Source organism: Dendrobates tinctorius, unplaced genomic scaffold, assembly GCF_039654945.1.
Source record: "Dendrobates tinctorius isolate UK_male_01 unplaced genomic scaffold, ASM3965494v1 ptg000017l, whole genome shotgun sequence".
NCBI classification, from domain to species: domain Eukaryota; kingdom Metazoa; phylum Chordata; class Amphibia; order Anura; family Dendrobatidae; genus Dendrobates; species Dendrobates tinctorius.
The window spans coordinates 687,201-707,641 of NW_027361685.1; the positions used below are offsets into that span (position 1 = coordinate 687,201).

Consider the following 20,441-nt stretch of genomic DNA (forward strand, 5'->3'; position numbering starts at 1 on the left):
GATCACTACCACTTAAACCAACCGCACTACCTCCTGTCACCACCAGAGGGAGAACGGGAGGGGAACTCTCAACTGGTGGAGCCGAAAATGAGTTCATAAAACCCTCCTACATGTTTTTTCCAAGGGGGGATTGGGCTTATTGCGGTGCATATGACTTGGTAGCAGGGCAGGCCTTGCAGTCAATGCATAAGAAAACAGAAGGGCAGTACAAAATGAATGTGAAGTGGATTTTCCTGTTCCCTTCCAGTATGTGGGTTCAAAGACTTATTGGGGTGCATATGACTTGGTAGCAGGGCAGGCCTTGCAGTCAATGCAACATTTTTTGTGGAAGCCCTCCTGGACATCTCGTGAAAGGGGTATTGGGGTGCGTTGTAATTCTTTTCAGCCCATCCACTCATTGCATAGGCTATAGCAGTTTAGGAGACCCACTGTTTAATAATGGCCCTTTAAGAAGATGAATGACGCCTGATGTCCCGGGACAGATAGGCTCCATGACTTTGAGTCCCTCATTCTTAAATGAAACAAGATATGTCTGCTTATGTGTCACACACCACAAAGCAGCTAAGGTTGGTAAATGTTACATTGACATTTCCCAGTGAATGCATTTGTATTGGTTTAAAGCAATGTTAAAGTTGAAAAACGCTTCAAAAGCGCTGCATCTGCACATTGTTCCTCCACTACTTGGGGTATTTGGTCTGGGGTTAATTATTTTGCCTTATATACAAGTCATTAACTTGGAAAGGATGTACCGTAACATATTTCCCAGCAAAATCCGTTTTGGTTTCGTTTTGGTATGTTTTTTGGTGCACCGGTAAAAATGTCATGAAACTCTGACATTGTTTAAAGCTGTGACCTAGGAGTCAGGAATGCTTCCAGGGGCGATCCCCATGATGATCCCGTGTCATTTTAGCAGTGTTTCCATCATTTCCCGATGTTTTTAGACCTTAAAAGGACCCCCGGGGGGATCATGGTAAAAATGCTCGGGTCTCCCATAGACTTACATTGGGCTCGTTGTTCTGTCCGAGTACCCGAGTATTCCAATTTGCTTGACCTAAGCACTGAGCACTTGAGCATTTTAGTGCTCGCCCATCACTAATTGTAACCAGAACCTTTGAAATTTCGGGATATTACAGACCCGCTTTTTAGTTTGACATATGTTAAATCTACTGATCTCACAGAACAACTGCCCATAATAATATATGTTATTCACCATAAATACTGGACGTGAGGCACCATGTATCTTATCAATGGTATCTAGTGGAGCAGAAGCTATCCTCCAGGAACACAGACCGATATAGTATATCATTACTCTGCAGATAGCTTATCACTATAGTCGGATGGTAGATATATATCTAGATGGGAAAACATGACTAGGGGGAAAGGGGGAGGATGGAAGTAAGATGGGGAATTGTGGCCGGGGAGAGAGCACAGTAGGTGGTCATCCGCCCTGATTCTACCTGCAAGAATCTTCTTATGGGAGAGAAAGAAGGGGAAACTACAATATATTTGGTCATATATATTATATTTATACCTAATTTATAACCCACTTGCTGATTGTCTCTCTTAGGCCAGACACATCCACAATCACAGGGAGTGAGTGTGAGGACAAAATAGTATTGTGACCCGGTCACTGCTTCACACAGAGTCTTCATCGCTAGTGCACAAATCAAGAAGCAGGAGAACGTGGCGAGCCCCACAATGTCCACATACCAAAGAGGCACACACAGACAAGACCGATCTATAGGGAGGATTCCATTACCCAGATGCCTCTTTTCAGCACGTTTCTCTTGTAATGCTTCCTCAGAAAGGGGTTTCTACAAGCGAAACGCGGGTAATGTGCAGTTTGCCCCGTTCTGCTGCTTCTGGATTTATGCACCAGCAATGAAGACTCTATGTGAAGCCGTGACCGTGTCATGCCCATAATGCCACACATGCCCTATGGAATCGGCTTTATAACAGTCATTGTTTGTACTATTTTATGAGTGTTTCCATGAGCACTGTCACTTTATGAGTCTACAATGTAATATTTATTCCTGTGTGGATTGTAAACCCGTTCTATATATTCTTTGTATCTGGGTTTATTGTGAATTGACCATTCGGCGGAGACCTTACACCTGAGATATGTAATGATATAGGATGATAAGCGATATAATTGTTATACTTCTTCCATATGGGCTTTCCACTTACAATTATATATATATGTAAAGGATTTTTCTAAACTATATTTTGGGACAGATTAGATACGTTTTATATACATACCTGATGATTTTTCTCTGCATAATCTCTTCTTTTTACATTTTTTATGTGTTTTGTTGAAATACAGATATATTTCATACTGACATGTTGTTTATGGGAGTAACGTTTGTAGGCCATGTTGTTGACTTCTACTTCTGAATATATGGAGGACCTCATTTGGGCTTTTTATATATACATGATTAGACAAACGAACTACATATAGTGATAAAAGGTGTATACATGATAACCTCACACTGCAGGGAAAGACATGTATTCTAGAATACTAAAGAAAGTGATAATACAAAATGACAATATTTAGGAGTATTTCACCAAACCCCATTACAGTCCATAAATCCCCATGTCCCTTTTATCTAATGTCATTACTCACATAACTCTTCACATATTGACAACTGTATTGTCCTCATCACAGACACTACTTACTACCATTATTTACTCTCACAATGCCCTGCAGCTCCTCCTATTAACCCTTGTGTATGCCAACCATACCTGCTAATGGCTCTGATGTCATTTTATGTCTCCATTCTGGCTAGAGCTCCCATAAAGTCATCTCATTAGCTGCAAAGTTAGTTAGCGAAAGTTTTTCCAAGATGGCAGCTCAGTCCGACATGGCTGTTCAATATATTTAGTACTGATCATTCTCGTACAATGAGTGCTTTTATTTTAACATGGCCAAACATGAGAAATGACAAGGGGTTGTCCTAGTAGTGGTCAACACCTTTAAGAACATACAATTTTGAGTAAAAATATTTCTAACATTTTGAACATGAAAAAAGCTTCTCCCCGTATGACTTCCCTGATGTTTATTAAGAGTTGATTTTGGTAGAAAACATTTCCCACATTAAGAATATGATACAGGATTCTCCCCTGTGTGAGTTTTTTGGTGACTAATAAGAGATGATTTCTTCACAAAACATTTCCCACATTCTGAACAGTTAAAAAGCTTCTCCCCTGTGTGAGTTCTTTGGTGCTTAAACAAATATGATTTACAGTTAAAACATTTCCCACATTCTGAGCAGGAAAATGGCTTCTCCCCTGTGTGAGTTCTATGGTGATGAACCAAATCTGATTTCCAGTTAAAACATTTCCCACATTCTGAACAAGAAAATGGCTTCTCCCCTGTGTGAGTTCTATGGTGATTAACCAAATCTGATTTCTGGTTAAAACATTTCCCACATTCTGAACAGGTAAAAGGCTTCTCCCCTGTGTGAGTTCTCTGGTGATTAACAAGATGACATTTCTGGTTAAAGCATTTCCCACATTCTGAACAGGGATAAGGCTTCTCCCCTGTGTGAGTTCTTTTGTGGGTAACAAATTGTGATATCTGTGCAAAACATTTCCCACATTCTGAACAGGGAAATGGCTTCTCCCCTGTGTGAGTTCTCTGGTGCTTAAGACAGTCTGATTTATTGCTAAAATATTTCCCACATTCTGAACATGAAAAAGGCTTCTCCCCTGTGTGCGTTCTCTGGTGGGAAACAAAATGTGATTTCCGTGCAAAATATTTCCCACATTCTGAACATGAAAATGACTTCTTTGCTTTAGTAGCAGTTTGTTTTTTAATGCCTCTTTTGTGACTTTGATTTTCCTTAGTAATCGGTAATGAATCAGAAGATGGGACCTGTTTCATAGGATCAGATGACAGATCTTTGCTGTGAATGGATGATGATATATCTGGAGTAATAGCATTCACTTCAGTTGTATTTTGTAGCATCTCAAGATCATCAGGTTTAAAAATTGAAGACGTCAGCTGTCCCTCTGATCTCCTGGTACACTCATCTGCTGAGATAAAAGAAAATTTTAATAAAATATCCTTAAGTTTTATATTTTTGAACATTTCTACTTAAACTGTCCATAAAAATGGCAAGCTATGTTAAAAACTTAAATTATTTACCAAGACAATGACAGTTCACAGTCTAATAGAAAACCTTGTTGGATGAACCAGTAGTGTGTGGTGTTCAACTGTTTGTTCATTCTGCCTCCCAAATATCGAATAAAAAGAAACTAATCAATGTTCTATAGGCAAAAAAAATACCAATTCCCATCTCACCAAAACAAGTCCCCACTCAGGTCCATCATCTGTCAATGGAAAAACAGAGGTTCCCGCACTATTAGTGGCTCAAAGGCTGTTGAAAAGCAACAAGGTTTCTACAAACCAATCCAGCAAAATCCGCTCTCTCTTCGGAGTCTTGCAGTGTGCGCAAACAACATTTAGGATCCCTGTATTTAGCAATATTATAGTGAGAAGAACCCACTTAATTTGAGGTGTCTCCTGGAGCACAATCTGGGCACTATGTGCTGGGTAAGAAAATGGCAAATGTGTAATTTTCACTCTCCAACATCCACTGCGTGTTAATTTCCAGAAAGTGGCTGTGGAGTCAAAATCTTCACTCCTCCTAAGGATTATAACCCTCAGTGAATTAATTTATAAAATGGAATCACTTTATGGGGATTTCGACTATTCTGGTTTTTTGTCATTTAGTTATATTAGGTCTTCTGCATATGGTGTGACCAATCTCATCTGGGATCTGTTCCTGCTGTCCAGCTGGAGTAATCTGCTCCCTACTTCAACCAATTGGAAAGTACCACACCCTACTAAAGCGCAAAGCACATGGCCGGAATCTGCCAGATACAGCGCTGTTCTCCTCTGGTTCAGTCCTCTGGGCTCAGCTTGTGGCTTGTGTATTTGTTTCCTGCTGTGACCGTGGCCCGTTTACGGACTACTCTTGTGTCTTCTGATTCTGGCCTTCTGGTTCTGACCCAGCTACCTGACTATTCTTCTCACCATCTAACACCACAGAATAGCAGGTAACACCATGGTCCAAGCCTAGGGGTCCCTGTGTAAGTCCAGATTCCATGTGAGGTTGTTAAAGGGCGATGAGCAAGGCAATCCTTGGGATATGGAAAGCAGAGAAGATAGAGCCAAGCATGTTCATGGTGGACATCTTTTGAGTTGCCAGGTGACCATGAACAGTGCTCCCAATACATTGTTTCTGCAAACTATTCCAGCTAGATCTGCATTCAAAAAGCTAAATGGCGCTCCTTCCCTTCTGAATTCTGCCATGTGCCCAGACAGTAGAGTACAATCGTATGTAGGGTATAGTGCGAAGCTGGAAAATAATTTGTAAGATCCATTTGTTTTCTATTATCCTTTGTGAAGAATTCCAAAGTTACCACCACATAAAGTGACACACGTCAGATATTAATAATGGGGTCTGATTAGGAACTACTGAAATGATCAAACTCCACAGTCTCCATCAGTAATAAATGAGTAACTAGTGGTGAAACCTCTCTGGGGTAATTAGAGTATGGGTCTCGGAGACTTCACAATCTATACTATCCTAAGCTCCAATATCTTCTGTAAGATGAGTTTTAAGAAGAAATATTAGGCATTTAAAGAGAACTGTGTATAAGGCCGGTTTCACACGTCCTGATATTTCCGGTACCGGAGATGTCCATGTGTGTAATACTCGTGGCACACGTGACAACCGTGTGCCGCGTGTGTGCAGCATCAGTACTACATGGACGGCCAGCAGGGATGAAGCGCCACATTAATCGCTGTTCCCCGGTGTCGGGTGCTGAAGACGCTCTCATCATTCTCCCCTGCTCTGCCGGCGGAGAGAATGATGAGAGTTATATTAAAGTCAGAATGATGACAGCAGGTGGCGGCTTTTGGAACTATTACTCCCATCAACCTACACCTGCTGCTAAGAACAGTGACAGCAGGAGCGGATGATGGGAGTATTCCTCACCTGACGCCTGTGCTATAACTAAGTAAATGAATGAAAAAACTGGCGAGGATTCCCCTGTATTTCCTATAACCAGTCTGGAAAACTCACAACTGGGGGCTGCAACCCTCATCTGTCAGCTTCAGCAAGGATGGTTATCAAGAATAGAGGGGTCCCAACACTGTTTTTTAAATTATTTAAATAATTTAAAAAACTGCATGGGGTCCCCCCATTTTTGACAACAAACCTTGCTAAAGCTGACAACTGGGGGCTGGTATTCTCAGGCTTGTAAGGGGCCAGCCTAAAAATAACAGCCCGCAGCTGCCCAGAAAAGGCACATCTATTAGATGCGCCAATTCTGGTGCTTTGCCCGGCTCTTCCCACTTGCCCTATAGTGATGGCAAGTGGAGTTCATATTTGTGGGGTTGATGTCACCCTTGTATTGACAGGTGACATCAAGCCCACGGCTTAGTAATGGAGAGGTGTCTATAAGACACCTCTCCATTACTAATCCTATAGTTATATGGTAAATAAAGACACAGCCAGAATAAAGTCTTTTATTAGAAATAAAACAAAACACAGTTTTCATTTTTTATTTAACAATAACACAGAGAATTCTCACGGTGATCTGCTGTGACGGCTTGAACTGTGCTGGCCTCATCAATAAGTTTTTCCCACGGTCCTGAGGTCACTGCAGTTCAGCCTGGCTGGAAACCTCGACGATGTCACTGCTGGTCAATGATGTTGCGCTTGCAGCAGCTCATTCACCAGTGGTTCTCAGCCTGGATGGTCGCATCGTGGCACCGTCCAGGTTGAAAACTAATTATCCCCCAGACATGGATTACGGCGTGGGACAGAGCGACAGACAGGTATGGTATATTGTTGTTGTATTTTATTTTTATTACAGGAGAGCGAGGTCTTCGGTGGAAATAGGCGTTAGGTGAGTATAACTGTGTTTGATATTTTTAAATAGAAAAGGAAAACTGTTTTGTTTTATTTCTAATAAAAGGCTTTATTCTGGCTGTGTCTTTATTTTCCGTGTAACCAGGGCCGGACTGGGAGTGAAATTCAGCCCTGGCATTTGTAAGACCACAGGCCCACGTCTTGTACCCTCTGTAATCTTGCTCTCTAGATAGTCTAATACAGGTCCGCGGCCTACAATCACAACGTTTAGTGTTGTGATCTGCAGAGCTGACAGCCACTGAATTATGGCCACTTTAGATGAGCCAATAATCATGAAATGTGGGATTGTAAGAGCGCGGCTTCCTGATTATCGGCTCATTTCAATAGGTCAGTAATCACCTGATGGAAGGAAAAATGATTATTAGTCACGGCTTAACAATCCAGGTTCTTGGTGGCACATTGCTCGAGGTAAACAGGACATGCGCTCCTGAGAACAGGACAGTCTACGTGCACAGAACATATTACCAGTCGCTGTGTGCACAGAGAAGTGCGTCCTCCTGTGTGAACAGGCCGTAGAGGACACTGACTGACGTGTATACGGCTGGTCGGTGGTCGTGGACATGCTGGAGCACAGGAATGACCGGAAAGTCTCAGTCAGACGGCCGTTTCTCACGTCCATGTTCTCTCTGTGGTTTTCATTAGTTCTCTTCCATTATAGTCTATGGTGCTGCTCACAGGCTCATGTTCTTGCAGACTGTGTCTCCCCAATAAAAATCAGAGACATTTTCGTTTTTTATTGTTGTCACAGACACAATCCCCTCCACAAGTCTCTGAACCTGCGCCGATCACAGACCCCACATAGATCGCCCCCGTGCACACTCTGCGCGGATTAACACTGTAATGTATAGGAGAAGATTTTCATTCATTTAGTTTTTTTCATACGTGAAAATCACTAAAGTTCCCGTCTGGGGGCCGCACCCATCACCGGCCCATGTGTAGTGACCCATTAACCAGTTTATCGCTGCCTTGCCTTCCTTATAGAAGCAGCAGAGACTGGACAGATGGTTTTCATGCTGGGATGCCTGTATTTTGTGGCTGCAGAACCAAGGTAAGGGGATGTGCACACATCTTTGTCAGGCGGATTGAAGAAGCGCCACAAACCTGCCGCTAAACATGAACTTAGTGCACGGCAATGGAAAACCACATTGCTGTACCCGCTCCGTCTGTTACATCTTTTATCTGCTTCAGTGCTTGGAAACTGAGGCCATTAATACAAGTAGCACATTCTGTCACCTGCAACTATAATAGAAACTATCGAGAAAAGACGCCGGTGGCACAAAAGACATGGCGCCTTCAGGTAAAAGACCGGAGACACTTTCCTGAAGCAGCTCTGCCCCCTGAAAAAAAACTGTGTGCACATACCCTAGATACAAACACTAGGCTACAGCACCCTGCAAACGCTGAGTACAAGAATCATTCTAAGGCCGGGGTCACACTAGGGTGTGTGATGTGAGAAACAACACCCAGCACTGCCACCGGCACTCGGACCGGAGTGTGCGGCTACATGGATTTCTAAGGGCCAATGCAGACGGCCACATATATCCTCTGATCTGAGAGAATCGGCCAATTATACTGTACAGCTGACACTTGGATCAGGATCTGACCCGAGTGTCAGCACAGTGTGGTCCGATTGTCTAGGATGAGAAAATCAGAGAACACTGAGGAAAAGATGGAGAACAAACTCTTCTCCATTATGTCATCGGAGTGCAGTCCGGTGTTTTCCACGCACTCATTGTATTGCATTACTGAGCGTGATCGGAATATCATATGTTAACAACATATAACAGATATAACATATAACGTATGTTCCAACCCCATGGATAGAGACAAACACCTCGGTCGCCTCAGAAAGTCCTTTTTGAGTCAGGGCTACCATCCAAGAACAATAGAAAACCAAATTACAAGAGCCACCAGAATATCAAGGAATCACCTGCCACATTACAAAGCTAAAGAAGAAAATAACCGGGAGCCTCTAGTGGTCACCTACAACCCAAATCTGGAGGTGCTAAGGGGAGTGGCACGGAAATTACAACCTTTACTACAAAAAGATGCCTGATTACAATCCATGTTTCCAGACCCCCCACTGCTGTGTTTTAGGCAGCCCCAAAATCTAAGAAGCGTCATTGTCAGAAGCTCCCTGTCCTCCCCAACAGCTGCAGGAACCTTTCCTTGCAACCAGAAAAAATGTAAAACCTGTCCATCTATAATGACCACGAACAAGATAAAGATTCCCACCTCACATCAGGACTACAAGATCCCAGGTACTCTCACCTGCATCACATCTAATAGGGTGTACTTAATTATTTGTACTAAATGTCCAACTGGGGGTCTGTATGTGGGAGAGACCAGGCAAAAGCTGAGAACAAGGATGAATTCTCATTGCCACACAATAAGAGAAAAAAGAAGGGATCTACCTGTGGCAAACATTTTTGTATCCCCGGTCTTAGCATGATGGACATTAAGTTACTTGTATTAAAAGGTAACTTCAACTCTCAGAGAGACAGGAGGGTCTGGGAGCATAAATTTATGACAACTTTTGACACACTCAGTGCAGGAATGAATGTGTCGCTTGGATTTATGTCTTTTTACATCAATTAAGGAATTTGCTCTTCAGACCTTCTGTGGTCATCACACAACACAGAACCAGACCCCAATCAGAGGGCAATAAAACCTTCACACTCCTAATCTATAAACTGTTCCAATATTTATGACAATTCTGCTAAATGTTACTTGTCTTATCTGTTGCGTTATTTTTGTGCTGTTTTGTGTATAAATATGTGATTTTTCAGATGTTGCATTAGTCTAGCCTGATGAAGAGACCTGAGGAGTCTCGAAAGCTTGCAATGTGCTACCACCTTTTCAGTTAGCCATTAAAAGGTATCAACCACTGAGGACTCTCAATTCTAAATATTCTTTTATCTACTGGCTAACACGGTACAAAGATATATATCATTCCTGTATCAAAGTCATTTGAACAGTTTTGGGTGGAGGAGAATGTTGTGATCTAGAGGCAAAATGGTGATCATGGTAATACGGCCGGACTACACCACCGATAAAGCAGCCACAGCCGGTGACTGAGAGGAATCTGTGACTTCTCTGCATTCAGTGGTCACTACTCACCTGGGTAGTTATATGTGGGAATCTCCTCTTTACACCACTCATCATCTCTCACATATGTCTCTGTAGTATTAATATGGGTCAGATCTTCACCCTGAAACAAATATTGTAAAAGTCACCGACAGATGGAGAAGTCCCATCTATGATCAGCTCTAATCCTGCCATCTCCAACGTTCTCATTACACAAGTATAAAACATATAATACTGGTGGATAAAACAAGACTGAGCACAAGACCTTCACAGCCGTCTACACATCATAGGGGAGCTCTCCTGACACCTTCTCTCCATCTACCTGATGATCCTGAGGAGCACTGGGATCTTCTTGGTTACAGTCCTGTGGAGGAAGAGGACGGGGACATCTCTCTGGTGTTGTCCTCTTACTGGATAGATCTGGAGGAAACACATACAGGGGCTGAATTCATTCTCTACATACAGATAATTATAGGCCGTGTGTATTTAGTCCTGTCTATTACCTGGAGATGTGAGGGGCTGGGGAACCTCCATTATGACGTTCTTGTACAGATCTCTGTGTCCTTCTAAATACTCCCACTCCTCCATGGAGAAATAGACAGCGACATCCTGACACCTTATAGGAACCTGACACATACAATGATACCGTCATCCCCCGATCCCTTCATAGTGTTACTGTATAATGTCCCAGCATTCCCAGCAGTGTCACCTCTCCAGTCAGCAGCTCAATCATCTTGTAGAGGAGTTCTAGGATCTTCTGGTCATTGATGTCCTCATGGATCAGGGGGTGAGGTGGAGGCCCCGTGATTGGGCTCAGGGGTCTTCCCCATCCCTCAGACACAGGGTCCTGACAGCGATCACTAGAGGTCTTCTTCACCACTGTGTAATCCTGGTTATGGAGAGACACATTAATAAATCTCACTCTAGACATTTCCAGAGTCCTCACCTCTCCAGTTCTGTCCATCTGTTATTCCCATAGATAAGAATGATGTAATGTGAGGTCATCAGAATCTCTCACCTCTCCAGTGAGACGGAAGAGGATCTCTAGGGTGAGGTGTAACATCCTCTCCGCCATCTTGTCTCTGTCCATATCCATCCTTGATGGGTAAATCAGGAAAATTCTCTTCTGTAGAAGATCTTCACTGAGAGGATCCGATATTGTAGAGACCTGAATGAGAAGAAGATAATCCGATGTAACATCATAAGAATCCTGTGTAATAATACAATTACTGGAGATAATAAGGGAAACATATGAGGAGATTTATTATCTTACAGGGTTTAGTTTTCTTCCCTGACATCTACTAATAAAACCTATATATTTAGGCCACAGACAACAAGCAGTTTCCTCCTCGGAGTCGGCAGCTGAACACGTTCCTCATAGACTCATCTTCCATAACGCTAATTCTCGTCTCATTACCGACACTGGAATCGGCATTAGCAATACTGCAGGAGATATTCATTACATGCGACATGAGAAATAACTCCTTCATGATGAGGACGACATCTTCATCTTCTACTGCGGCTCTAGAGACAGATGTGGCCAGAGTCGGTCACTGCCTCCATCCCCACCGGCCGTCTATATGAAGGTTTCCCGTCTTCCCCGCACTGGAATCTTCTCTCCCGTTAGATCTCAGCTCTGAGTCACACACAGAAGTTTGAGGCTTTTCTGGAAGAACAGGACAGGAGAGATCTGAGGCCGATGTCTCCATGTACAGGGTTTCCCCTCGGGATAAGAGGCTTTTCTATCCCTTTCCCCCAATTAGAGGGGACACCTGTGGATATCGGGGACTTTACCGGCTGCAGTCCTGGGGGGATTTACTCGGTAACGTGGACGTTGGACAAACGTCACCATCAATTCCCATCAGAGTGAAGGAACATCGCTCCTCTATTCAGCTCTATGGATCCAGGATGAAATCCACTGCGGCCCCTGCAAGAAAAGAGCAAAGTCTGGTGAGACCCCCGAGGCCTGAGATTTCTACAGCTGCTCTGTGCACACAGGACCTGTGATGAGGTCACAGGAGAGGCGGAGTCAGGGGTCACATGATCAGGGGCCTCAGTGTGGGCAGGACTCTGCTGTGCTGGTTGTCATGGTGCTGGATGAGGGGAAGTTTATGTGTGGGGTCAGGAGGGGTTTACAGGGTAGATGTAGCAGAGCCGCGTGTGTACGAGGTGTACGGAGCGGAGCCGTGTGTGTACGAGGTGTACGGAGCGGAGCCGCGTGTGTACGAGGTGTACGGAGCGGAGCCGTATGTGTACGAGGTGTACGGAGCGGAGCCGTGTGTGTACGAGGTGTACGGAGCGGAGCCGTGTGTGTACGAGGTGTACGGAGCGGAGCCGTGTGTGTACAAGGTGTACGAAGCGGAGCCGTGTGTGTACGAGGTGTATGGAGCGGAGCCGAGTGTGTACAAGGTGTACGGAGCAGAGCCGAGTGTGTACGAGGTGTACGGAGCGGAGCCCTGTGTGTACGAGGTGTATGGAGCGGAGCCGTGTGTGTACGAGATGTACGGAGCGGAGCCGTGTGTGTACGAGGTGTACGGAGCAGAGCCGTGTGTGTACGAGGTGTACGGAGTGGAGCCGTGTATACGAGGTATACGGAGCAGAGCCGAGTGTGTACGAGGTGTATGGAGCAGAGCCGTGTGTGTATGAGGTGTACGGAGCGGAGCCCTGTGTGTACGAGGTGTACGGAGCGGAGCCGTGTGTGTACGAGGTGTACGGAGCGGAGCGGCGTGTGTTCGAGGTGTACGGAGCGGAGCCGAGTGTGTACGAGGTGTACGGAGCGGAGCTAAGTGTGTACGAGGTGTACGGAGCGGAGCCGTGTGTGTACGAGGTGTACGGAGCGGAGCCCTGTGTGTACGAGGTGTACGGAGCGGAGCCCTGTGTGTACGAGGTGTACGGAGCGGAGCCGTGTGTGTACGAGGTGTACGGAGCGGAGCCCTGTGTGTACGAGGTGTACGGAGCAGAGCCGTGTCTGTACGAGGTGTACGGAGCGGAGCCGTGTGTATACGAGGTGTACGGAGCGGAGCTAAGTGTGTACGAGGTGTACGGAGCGGAGCCGTGTGTGTACGAGGTGTACGGAGCGGAGCCCTGTGGGTACGAGGTGTACAGAGCGGAGCCCTGTGTGTACGAGGTGTACGGAGCGGAGCCCTGTGTGTACGATGTGTACGGAGCGGAGCCCTGTGTGTATGAGGTGTACGGAGCAGAGTCCTGTGTGTGAGGTGTACGGAGCGGAGCCCTGTGTGTACGAGGTGAACGGAGCGGAGCCAAGTGTGTACGAGGTGTACGGAGCGGAGCCGCGTGTGTACGAGGTGTACGGAGCGGAACCGTGTGTGTACGGGGTGTGCGGAGCGGAGCTGCCTGTATACGAGGTGTACGGAGCCGAGCCACGTGTGTACGAGGTGTACGGAGCGGAGCCGTGTGTGTACGAGGTGTACGGAGCAGAGCCGTGTGTGTACGAGGTGTACGGAGCGGAGCCGTGTGTGTACGAGGTGTGCGGAGCCGTGTGTGTACGGGGTGTGCGGAGCGGAGCTGCCTGTATACGAGGTGTACGGAGCGGAGCCGTGTGTGTACGGGGTGTGCGGAGTGGAGCTGCCTGTATATGAGGTGTATGGAGCCGAGCCGCGTGTGTACAAGGTGTACGGAGCGGAGCCGTGTGTGTACGAGGTGTACGGAGCGGAGCCCTGTGTGTACGGGGTGTGCGGAGCGGAGATGCCTGTATACGAGGTGTACGGAGTGGAGCCGCGTGTACGGAGCGGAGCCATGTGTGTACGACCCCCACTTTCAGAATGGGAACTCTCACCCTGTCTTCTACCAGTGGTACTCCCAAGGTATAACATCTATTAAGCACTTAGTCCACCCCGAGGAATGACGGATATGCTAAAAAGGAAGAAAAAAATGTTTATAAAATGGAAAGAGGGAGGCATATCTAAAGAAGAATATAATGCGGTCTGCAGAACCTGCAGGGCACAAATCAGCTAAAGCTGAAAATGAATTGAGGCTTGCAAGAGATGTCAAAAGCAATAATAAAGGATTTTGGGGATATGTCAAAAGTAAAAGAAAAGTCAAAGATGCTATAGGATTTTTACAGGATGAAAATTATGAAATGGTAAGACAGGATGTTGAGAAGGCTGAACTTTTAAATTCCTATTTTGCATCTGTTTTCTCTCAGAAAGGAAATGTAACATCAACTGTTATTCACTGTCCTATTAAGGGAATAGAAGAATCCAGGATATCTATAAACAGAAAGATAGTGAGGAAACACTTAGCTAACCTAAATGAATTCAAGTCTCCAGGTCCAGATGAATTACACCCCAGAGTACTGAAGGAGATAGCAGAAGAAATTTTTGAACCCCTCTCCATAATCTTTGAAAATTCTTGGAGAACAGGAGAAGTGCCAGAAGACTGGAGAAGAGCAAATGTTGTTCCTATCTTCAAAAAGGGGAAGAAGGTGGACCCAGGTAACTATAGGCCAGTGAGTCTGACTTCTATACCAGGAAAGATCTTTGAACAAATTATTAAACAACATGTATGTCAATACCTGGATAAGAATGAAGTGATTAAACAGAGTCAGCATGGGTTTGTAACTAATAAGTCATGTCAGACTAACTTAATTTCCTTCTATGACGGTATCACTGATTGGGTGGATCAAGGAAATGCTGTAGATATAGTATATCTTGACTTCAGCAAAGCATTTGACAAAGTCTCTCATACAATCCTTATTGAAAAAATGACTAAGTATGGAATGGACAAGGCAACTGTTAGGTGGATTCATAACTGGCTTAGTGATCGAACCCAAAGAGTGGTCGTAAATGGCTGCACATCCAGTTGGAAGAATGTCTCAAGTGGGGTACCACAGGGCTCTGTCCTGGGCCCTGTATTGTTCAACGTCTTTATCAATGATTTAGATGAAGGAATTGAGGGTAAACTGATTAAATTTGCTGATGACACAAAGCTAGGAGGGATAGCTAATACTAGAGAAGAGAGAGAGAGGATTCAAAAAGATTTAAATAAACTGGAGAAGTGGGCAGCAACTAACACAATGGTTTTTAACAGGGAGAAATGCAAAGTACTACATCTGGGCAATAAAAATGAAAAAAGCATATATAGAATGGGAGGAATAGGGCTAAGTGACAGCACATGTGAAAAAGACTTGGGTATACTAATAGATCACAGACTGAATATGAGTCAACAGTGTGATGCAGCAGCAAAAAAGGCAAATGCAATTCTAGGATGTATTAACAGAAGCATACAGTCTAGATCACGTGAAGTCATTATTTCCCTCTATTCCTCTTTGGTCAGACCTCATCTGGAATACTGTGTCCAGTTTTGGGCACCACATTTTAAAAAAGACATCAACAAACTGGAGCAAGTTCAGAAAAGAGCGACCAGAATGGTGACCGGTCTGCAAACCCTGTCTTATGAGGAAAGGTTGCAGGATTTGGGAATGTTTAGTTTGCAAAAGAGAAGACTGAGAGGAGACTTAATAGCTGTCTACAAATATCTAAAGGGCTGTCACATTGTAGAAGGATCAACTTTATTCTCATTTGCACAAGGAAAGACTAGAAGCAATGGGAGGAAACTGAATGGGAGGAGACACAGATTAGATATTAGAAAAAACTTTTTGACAGTTAGAGTGATCAATGAGTGGAACAGGCTGCCACAAGAAGTGGTGAGTTCTCCTTCAATGGAAGTCTTCAAACAGAGGCTGGACAGACATCTGACTGGGATGATTTAGCGAATCCTGCTTTGAGCAGGGGGTTGGACCAGATGGCCCAGGAGGTCCCTTCCAACTCTACGATTCTATGATTCAATAGAGGAGCTGAAATGTAAATATCCCACTGCCATATTCCCTCCCTTCCAATACTTGCAAGGTAAAAGCTATGTAACAAAAGTGTTAGCACATCTTTCTGAATATGAATGGAGACCATCCGTGCTTAGATGGCTCACGAAATCTAATTCTCCATCTGGCCAAATAGCCACTAATTACAAATTCATCCATGCAGCTCTGGATTATGAACAATTCCAATTTCCAGTAACAAAATGGCAGACTGAAGACCCCATCATGTCCTGCGACACTATTCTGAAAGCTCTAGACCCAGCCTACACATTCCTCCTTCCAGCCCGTTTCCCAGAAATGAGATTGAAAATCTGTCACGGCTCTTACCTGACTCCACAAAAGGTCATAGAATGGGGTTGTGCACAACTTCTAAATGTTTTATATGCCATTCCCCAGAAGCCAACCTGTTTCATTGCTTGTGGGCATGCCCCGTCATTAGACTATTTTGGGAAAGAGTACGGCAATACACCGCCACACATCTGACAAACTTTGCTCCTGATGAACCCTTATGGGCCATATTTGGATACCTAAAACCAGATAATTTCACCTGTTCTCCAGGGGCCCGTAAACTTCTGCATTGGGTGGCGGCTGCCAGTACTAAGGCCATTTTACAGACATGGATCCACGACCATGCCCCTCCTTTCAATAAAACGAAAAAAGTGGTTTGGTACCATGTTAGCCAGTAGAAAAAAATATATAAAGTGCTCTCAGTGAGAGAAACAAAATAAGAATCTTGTGGGTATGATACCTTTTAATGGCTAACAAATAATAGTGAATGTTGTTACAAAGCAAGCTTTCGGGACTGCTTATGTCCCTTCATCAGCCTGAAAGCTTGCTTTGTAACAACATTCACTATTATTTGTTAGCCATTAAAAGGTATCATACCCACAAGATTCTTATTTTGTTTCTCTCACTGAGAGCACTTTATATATTATTTTCCTCCTTTCAATATCTTTCTAGAGAAGCTGTCGTTCTTGCTTCAAATGGACTGGGTTGAGGCCTCTACATAAAGAGGGAAGGGTGCAGGCCTTTTTCAAAACTTGGGAAAGCTTCATCTGTCCTCAGCCACAACACATCCACAGCAATATTAAGATCTGTTCTCAGCCGACAGTCTGGTACCAGGAGCAACTACTACTGGGGGAGACACCTGTCCACTGATGTCTCTGGGTGAACCGCTGCGGATAGACACTTCGGGGTGTTTGGGGTGTACTTTGGTGTCAGTGGGTCCTGAACTTAAGGTTAGACAGGTGCTGGATGTCTGATGGGTAAACATTATGCTTGTGTTTGACATGCCCCCCGCTTCCTTCTCCCTTTTTTCCCTTCCCCGGTTTTTCAGGTTTGTCTTGATCTATTGTTCTGTGTACCGATGCGATCTCTAATGAGGAGGTTTTGTTACATATGACTCAAATATTATCTGCATGGATATATGTATGAACATTTTTTTTGCATTAAAAAAAAAACAAAGATTAATAATAATAATAATAATAATTTTTATTTATATAGCGCCAACATATTCCGCAGCACTTTACAATTAAGCGGGGACATGTACAGACAATAAATTCAATACAAGTTAAGACAATTCAAACAGTGACATTAGGAGTGAGGTCCCTGCTCGCAAGCTTACAATCTACAAGGAAATGGGGGGACACAGTAGGTGAGAAATGCTTGTTAATTCAGGTCTGGCAATTATAATAGGGATTTTCATATAAAGCTGCATGATCCGGTCATCAGCCCGTGTGTTTAAGTGCAATAGACAAGTATCAAGTGCAGTTATGTGCATGAAGGGTGTGGAGACAGATGAATAGTAGGGTGCAGATTCAGAATAATATGGAAGTAGGGAACAGGGCAAAGTTAGCTTGCTGAGTAGTTGATGTGATAGGCTTCTTTGAAGAGATGGGTTTTCAAAGCGCGCTTGAATAGGTCAGGGCTAGGTATCAGTCTGATCGTCTGGGGAAGTGCATTCCAGAGAGCTGGAGCAGCACGAGAGAAGTCTTGGAGACGGAGGTGCGAGGTTCGGATTACGGGGGATGTTAGTCTTAGGTCATTTGTAGAACGGAGGGCACGTGTAGGGCGATAGACAGAGATGAGAGAGGAGATATAAGGCGGTGCAGAAGATTAAAAAAAAGACACAGCTGGACCCCAATGAAGTAGTAGAACCATCTCAAGGAGGATCACAGGGAAATGGACAGCATGAGACTTACATACGAGTGTCTGAGCAAAGGGTCTGAATACTTATGACCATGTGATAGTTCAGTTTTTCTTTTTTAATAAATTAGCAAAAATTTCTACATTTCAGTCAGGATGAGGTGCAGAGTGTACATTAATGAGAAAAAAATGAGCTTTTCTGAATTTACCAAATGGCTGCAATGAAACAAAGAGTGAAAAATGTAAAGGGGTCTAAATACTTTCCGTACCACTATATATGTAGGGTGTATTTAGGTCATTGAGTGTAAACCGGCAGTGAGCGGGGCCGCCATATCGCAATGTTAGGGTGCCAACCTCGGCGGGAAGGCGGGCTGAGTGATAGGCCATAATATGGCTAGATAACTTCTCCTCTCTGTACCTCTGATATGATAAGCCCCCCTTTATAAAGTATTAGAATCGCTGTAAATAGGAGGGTCTCATTTTTAGCTATTTGTTCATCTTCCCACTCTTCCGTTATCATGGCTCTAATGTGTTTGTTTGCTGGAAAGACTCTGTTTCTCTGGGTTCACAGCCCCTAAACATTTCATCCTGTATTGAGTGAGTCATTTGTGCTTCCTCAGTTTTCATTGTACTCGTTCTGTATCGTCGGATGAGAAATAATCTTTATTCCTTTCCTCTGGGAGAACCTGAGGCATTTCCTCTCCACCCTCCAGATATTGGTACCGATCATAAGAACCTTCATCTTTCTCTGATGATACTTCCATTTCCCACCTTTCTCTCTTATGATGGGACATGACCTGTACTGTCTGAGGGGGAACTGGACTGGAAACTGTGCTTAGCGCGTCTTCCCCAATTATAGACCTCATGTCAGCCATGAATGAGGTCTGCTCCTTCTTTAGGATCTTTGTAATACATTCGGCACACAGCCGTTTCTTATGTGTCACAAGTAACTTAGCCAACACACCTAACTACTTTGGCACAAAGGGTAATAAAAGGGATTTTTTCCTTGTAACTGTATAGCTTGCCCCAATATGGAGAGGAGATTGACATTTAGCTTGAGTAAATAAACCAATATATTTGGTTGAAGATCATTAGATCTAGTGATCTTCAACCAAATATATTAGTCCACCTGACCTAATATAAGTGTTCTTTAATCTGTAACTGATGTAAGAACGAAACGTTTTGTTTACTACGATTGTGGACATTAAATTATTGTTTGATCACTTAAATTGGGTGCTCAGCCCATGACCTGGGGTGAACCCTGACATCACCGCACGAACACTACCAACGCCGGCCAAAAATTGCTGAGCAGTGGAGTGAATAAGCCGGAAGTTATTGAGCGGCCCCGGAAGTAGATGCGGTTGGGATACAGGGAGATGGGATGACGCGTCGCTGGACCAGTAAGTATAATTATAATGTTTATTATTAATTTTATTCTTTGTTTTACAACCCTCCCCATCCCATATCTATAAAGTCCAAGCTCGGGGTTCGGACACAAGTTCACGTCATCTCCGGCCCCGAGATCAAACTTTACAAAAAAACTCAGGAGAACCCACCGATATTGGTCATCGGGGGGTTCGCCCATCACTAATGGACACAATTAGAAACTAAATGGATCCGGCAATTAAACCCCTGACATCCCAATGGTGTAGATGAAGTTCTCAGCTTCTCCCCTTTCCTATAGGAGGTTTGGTGGAATTCGTTCTCTACACTCTTTATTACATAGAACTGTTTTCTCTGATCTCAATGTGTCTTATTTGTTTTTATTTCCCCATAATACAACGGTCACAAGATCGCCGATCTGCACGTTACTCTCCGATGGTGACGATCCTCTAGACATCCGGACAGTCAGGAGCATTGGATCCCATCTGTGTCTCCCCACTATTCTAACAATGGACGCTCTCTCCGCGATCATTTCCTCCTCTATACGGTTATTACGGGGAATGACGCTGTGATGACTTTTCTTCTGGGAGAGACACAGATCACATGTGACTAATATTGCAGTGTGAAGAGAAACTTATATTTTCCGGTATTTTTCTGACCTTACATTGTGGGTTATGAGGTGTTTGGGGCTTGTTTTTTGTTCCACCCCTTTTTTCCTTTGTTTTTATCTTTCCAGTTGGTAATTGGGATTCTAATATAAGCCCATACAGGGCCGGCTCCAGGTTTTTGAGGGCCCCGGGCGAAAGAGTCTCAGTGGGCCCCCCTTTTAACACATACCATGATTCATGCCGTGTGGCATCCATGGTGCTGGCCAAAAAACGGACTTGTCTCCATGTGGATCACACAGACACACGCTCTGTAGCAAAACACGTTCATGCGAAGGAGGCTATTGATTAGGCCGGTTTCACACTAGCGTTTATGAGCGCAGCGACGGCCTGCGCACGGCTGCCGCTAAGCCCTGCCCCCTGCCGTGCCTCCACCGGTAGCTC

The 20,441-nt window shown here is 44.4% G+C and overlaps 1 protein-coding gene across 1 annotated transcript; it reads right to left on the reverse strand.

Annotated features, from left to right (window-relative positions):
- Positions 1-2,891: 2,891 nt before the first annotated feature.
- LOC141082371 (uncharacterized) lies at positions 2,892-20,239 on the reverse strand. Its single transcript, XM_073566310.1, has 4 exons — positions 20,230-20,239; positions 10,354-10,451; positions 10,065-10,155; positions 2,892-4,032 (listed from the first exon to the last, which is right to left on the reverse strand). Exons 1-4 carry the CDS (start codon positions 20,237-20,239, stop codon positions 3,095-3,097), a joined length of 1,137 nt encoding a protein of 378 aa, XP_073422411.1. The 3' UTR covers positions 2,892-3,094.
- Between the last annotated feature and the right edge of the window lie 202 nt (positions 20,240-20,441).